This window comes from Gigantopelta aegis, unplaced genomic scaffold (genome assembly GCF_016097555.1).
Source record: "Gigantopelta aegis isolate Gae_Host unplaced genomic scaffold, Gae_host_genome ctg3402_pilon_pilon:::debris, whole genome shotgun sequence".
Classification (NCBI taxonomy): domain Eukaryota; kingdom Metazoa; phylum Mollusca; class Gastropoda; order Neomphalida; family Peltospiridae; genus Gigantopelta; species Gigantopelta aegis.
In genome coordinates this window covers 42,501-48,307 of record NW_024533324.1, presented here as the reverse complement: position 1 = coordinate 48,307, position 5,807 = coordinate 42,501, and the positions used below count along the sequence as shown (strand labels likewise).

The 5,807-nt window shown below is 34.7% G+C and overlaps 1 protein-coding gene across 1 annotated transcript in view; it reads right to left on the bottom strand.

Annotated features, from left to right (window-relative positions):
- Positions 1-712: 712 nt before the first annotated feature.
- LOC121392137 overlaps positions 713-5,807 on the bottom strand; it is a 5,364-nt gene continuing 269 nt past the window's right edge. Inside the window, exons 2-3 of the mRNA XM_041523495.1 lie at positions 4,211-4,440; positions 713-1,050 (exon numbers count right to left, since the gene is read on the bottom strand). Coding sequence (XP_041379429.1) covers positions 928-1,050; positions 4,211-4,411 — 324 coding nt within the window. The 5' untranslated portion in view covers positions 4,412-4,440 and the 3' untranslated portion in view covers positions 713-927. The remainder of the gene's footprint in view (positions 1,051-4,210; positions 4,441-5,807) is intronic.

The following is a 5,807-nucleotide window of genomic DNA, read 5'->3' as shown; positions in this document are numbered from 1 at the left end:
GCAAACCAAACAACTTAAAATTAAAGTGTACTGAGATGTTGCTAGCCACATATTCCCCCTCAACTAATTTACTTTCGAAAGAAAAATATAATCAGTGACAGTAACACTGATTTGATGATGCCATATGTTTGACACAAACCAAACAACTTAAAATTAAAGTGTACTGAGATGTTGCTAGCCACATATTCCACCTCAAATAATTTACTTTCGAAAGAAAAATATAATCAGTGACAGTAACACTGATTTGATGATGTCATATGTTTGACACAAACCAAACAACTTAAAATTAAAGTGTACTGATATGTTGCTAGCCACATATTACCCCTCAACTAATTTACTTTCGAAAGAAAAATATAATCAGTGACAGTAACACTGATTTGATGATGTCATATGTTTGACAGAAACCAAACAACTTAAAATTAAAGTGTACTGAGATGTTGCTAGCCACATATTCCCCTCAACTAATTTACTTTCGAAAGAAAAATATAATCAGTGACAGTAACACTGATTTGATGATGTCATATGTTTGACACAAACCAAACAACTTAAAATTAAAGTGTACTGATATGTTGCTAGCCACATATTACCCCTCAACTAATTTACTTTCGAAAGAAAAATATAATCAGTGACAGTAACACTGATTTGATGATGTCATATGTTTGACAGAAACCAAACAACTTAAAATTAAAGTGTACTGAGATGTTGCTAGCCACATATTCCCCTCAACTAATTTACTTTCGAATGAAAACTATAACCAGTGATTGTAACACTGATCTGATGACACGAACATCTGAAGGTTTTCCTTGTGGTCAAGACGCAGACCATGTGGGGGATCGAGGCAATTTGATTTGATTGCAGTAAATTTTCTTCATTAAATACATATACGTGGACACAAATACACTGCTGTTAACAATGGCTATTAGTTAATTATTTCACATATTTACTGTCATTATCTTGAATGGTCAACGTAAAGGTTTTCATTCCCATAGATTGCATCCCAGCTGAACTTGCCGGCAGTGTTAAGACCAACGTTTCGCTAGGTTCGTGGACCTGTAAATAGATATATACGTTACAGTAACAGAATGAAGATGATAGATGGATTGGTGAACAAATGGATTACCTACACCTAGTTCCAATTCAGTCACTTAGTTAGGAACAAGACATTATTTTTTACATAAACACAACTACAAAATAAACAGAGTGTGCGGTGAGTAAACCACTCAAGCTAATGCTGTAAGGATGAAGTATTTAATTCTAATTACATCTATGTGATTTTTCATAAACTAGACTTAAAGAATTTGAATAGAAACAAACATTCTCATAGTTTCTAAGTTCAAGGGCAATAACTCTGTGCCATGAAAGTTAAGCTTGTTATGTAACAGTATATGATAAAGCTATATAAAAAAAATGCCATCTCACTATCTTCAAGCACTGGAACAAAAGTTCTGGAAAACAACTTTCCTAACTTCAAGGGCCATACAAATCGGTAAATTATAATGAAAGTCGAACATGATCTGTAATAGTACTTGTAATAGTTATACCCACACTTTACGAAAAATAACGTGGATCAGACGTTGTGAGTCTCACATTTTATTCTGGAGTAGTGAAACTGTCTATTTCAGTTATTACTGTTGCACGTGCACATTGTAGTTTTATCTGTGTGCGTTAGGGCTGTACTGGTATCGTAATATATTAAAACTCAAGGACCTAGTTTATATTTCCCGGGATGGGAACAGTATGGAGAATTAAGTAATAAAATGACATTTATGAGAACATTTTTATATTTAGATCATCTAAAAAAAAATATTTTATCATATGTAGAACTAGAAATAATATAAATTTTAATGATTTAAAAAAAAAAAAACGTTTGGGGAATTTACTGGATAGGGGGCAATTAACACACCTACTGCACTAACTACAGCTTCGCACATTGCATTATTTTTAACAGATGTATCATGCCGTAAATATCTCAAGAGAACCGTGAATAAGTGTGCATGTGTAATTAGATGACTCTTTCTAGTAACTGAAATATGAAAACATAATTTAAACTTTGGTATATGCAAATGATGTCACCCTGCAAACTACATTTTTGTAAATGGCTTGTTCTGGTGGTTTAAATATTACGAAAACATAGTTCGAACTTTGTTATATGTAAATGATATCACCTAGCAAACTACATTTTTGTAGATGACTTGTTCTATTGGTTTAAATATTACGAAAACATAGTTTGAACTTTGTTATATGTAAATGATATCACCTAGCAAACTACATTTTTGTAGATGACTTGTTCTATTGGTTTAAATATTACGAAAACATAGTTTGAACTTTGTTATATGTAAATGATATCACCTAGCAAACTACATTTTTGTAGATGACTTGTTCTATTGGTTTAAATATTTAGAAAACATAGTTTGAACTTTGTTATATGCAAATGATGTCACCCTGCAAACTACATTTTTGTAGATGATTTGTTCTATTGGTTTAAATATTACGAAAACATAGTTTGAACTTTGTTATATGTAAATGATATCACCTAGCAAACTACATTTTTGTAGATGATTTGTTCTATTGGTTTAAATATTACGAAAACATAGTTTGAACTTTGTTATATTGTAAATGATATCACCTAGCAAACTACATTTTTGTAGATGACTTGTTCTATTGGTTTAAATATTTAGAAACATAGTTTGAACTTTGTTATATGCAAATGATGTCACCCTGCAAACTACATTTTTGTAGATGATTTGTTCTATTGGTTTAAATATTACGAAAACATAGTTTGAACTTTGTTATATGTAAATGATATCACCTAGCAAACTACATTTTTGTAGATGATTTGTTCTATTGGTTTAAATATTACGAAAACATAGTTTGAACTTTGATATATGTAAATGATATCACCTAGCAAACTACATTTTTGTAGATGACTTGTTCTATTGGTTTAAATATTTAGAAAACATAGTTCGAACTTTGTTATATGCAAATCAAAGTGTCGCCAAAGCAAAACCATTTTTGTATTATTTTGTAACGGCGAATTGTACTACACCTTTGTGTTTGTGAAAATAAGCCAACGAGAAAAAAAAAAAAGGACTTTGAAGGCCAGAATGGAGTTTTATTTGTGTTTAGTTAAATTGACTACATTTTCTGTGCATTTTAATTTGGACCATCAAGAAGATTTAAATTTTATCTGCAGGTGGAAACATGTTTTTTGGAGACAGTTACACTACTGATTCATGCGAACACGTCTAAAGACACGTGGTGTTGTATAATACAGGTATGTGGCATCTGGACGTGTACCACAAGGGGAATAACTCTTCTACATTCCCCTGATAGGGATACCTAATGACATTAGTAAAGTGTTGAAGGATTTAAAAGACAATGCAATGCAACCGAACAAGTGTGAACGTGACGAAAAGTGTTACTGGCAGTCGCACAGTTGTATGCTTCTCCAAATGGACACATGCTTATCAAATGTAAGAGATCAGAAGCGGGTATAAAATATGGAAATAACTATAAACGAAATAATTAGCTTATCCTGCCCATAGCCAAATTAGCCCATTGATTTTTTTATACAAAGTGGCTATAATATTTTGTAGTTGGTTAATAGAAATGTTCTTAAAATTAGTTACTTTTCAATAAATTCCAAGTAAATACCCTACATATCTGAAAATTGGCTAAAATAATATTAATGCCACTGTGAGGCCTCTTAATGATAACCATAAAACAGACTTTGACGCGTCCACATACCGCGTCACCTGTCTGTGCCAAAACCCAGGTACATCAGTTAAAACAGCCCTAATATACAACATTGAGTATAACAGTTAGCTTAGCTGCTAGACGTCCTATATGTAATGTAGGTTATCTCAGAACTGGTAAAACATGGGATGGGATGGGATGGGGTGGCGTGGGGTGGGGTGGCGTGGCGTGGTGTGGGGTGGGGTGACAGTGATATATTAATTAGCCTTTCAAGTGGGGATGCATAGATTTCATAGTTCAGAGGTAGGCAGCGAAGAGCACGCTTCTTACAATATTAAGCAAAATCAACCAGCTGCAATGCAGTTTCAAATGTGAACTCTTATATATTAATTTCGAAAACTCAAACTCCCTGAAACTCGAACTATTTCCTCGTCCCCTTCAAGATCGAGTTATCGACGTTTGACTGTATATGCAAATTACTGTAATGTTATTGGGTCTGTAATGTTCAGCTTACATTGTCGTCATTAATTGTAACTGAATATGTAGCTTGTGAGCTGCCTGCAGCAAATGTCACAGTCAGAGACTGAACAGTGTAGTCGCCACTAGTAACTGTGCCAGATGATGTTAAATCAAAACTAAGAGCCGGGGCGTTGTTTTCGACATTAGTTCTGGTTAATGTCAAACTAGCTGCTGCTTCACCTTCCATTTTTGTCATGATATTCGAATCCCAAGAAACTACAGAGTCTGGAATAAAAGAAATACGATTACGGTTTAAATTTTAAAAGAAAACCACATTAAGAGAACTGTATATCCATATTTATTAATTAGTCGTAGCTGTCGCTGAGACAATTTTCAGATACAAATAATTACTCTTCAGGGCCTGGTAACATAGAGCACTCCTAACACTTGCGTCAGATGTACACCACACTGACCGATTTAAACGAGGAACATACACGTTCTTAAGGACATGTGCGTAAATGTCCACAAAGTTACGACTGCTTCCAGTGTGGTGTAGCTTATATGTAAGTATCAAACCGCTCCGCGCGTTACTCGTGGCAGGTAAATATATATATAATTTAATCTTCATTTCCAGTCTGGTACTTCATGTTTATAGTTTAAAAAACCCACATTTTAATACACCAAATCGATTAAGTATTCACGTATCCAATTCCACATAAAAAAATGTACGGACAGTGTGACGTAACGTGTCCACAAAGTTACGACTGCTGGGTCCAGTGTGGTAGTAGATGCCACGACTTATGATTTTCAGTAAGTATCAAATGTATTATACGCTGGTGTTCTAAACAATAAAAGTGTCCGCGCGTTATACGACTTTGGTGAAACAACAACGTCATCGATGGCAGCCAGTCAGTTCCTAAGTGATACATGGTAAGGAACACTTACCATCATCATCAGAATTGTATACCACAACAGCCCGGCAGACAGTGGGAACCCACACACAATTTCCTACACCACGGTACGACGTCGTCTGATCATCAATCTGAAATGTCGTCGACCGTACAATTGGACATTATTCGTCTCAAATTCAAATACCACAATCTGGGCTGTTCTGCAATCGACAGTGGCGCACACCGACATAAGCAGAACATCGTCTTCTCACACGAAAGACGTTAAACACGTACGGTCGTATTATTTACTTAAGGCATTGTCCAGTGAGCGTTACTAGATGTTAGTATAATGTATTGCCGATTCATTTAATACGACCCATATCCTGGGGTAACATACAACTTAACGAATAGTGTCATCTTCGAATTGATAAACAAAAACAGGGAAATGATGTAATTAGTTATCACAAATGTTACATTTGACAAAATTTTTAATTGGCTTGTCATGCTTTACAACAACAAATGTAACGTGTGTGACTACGGCTAAACCACCCAGGCATTCCTAAACACACTTAAGATGACTGCCACAAATTTACTCCATGCAGTAATCGAGCAACTTCAGTTAACAACGGTCATGCTCTACTAATGGTGACTCTCGACAGACATGTGGTGAAAAACATTTTTCATAACGATGGCAAGTGCCAACACTTGGCAGTAAGTTAGTTGTCATGTGACTTAAACATTTCAAATGTGCGACCTCTTTTT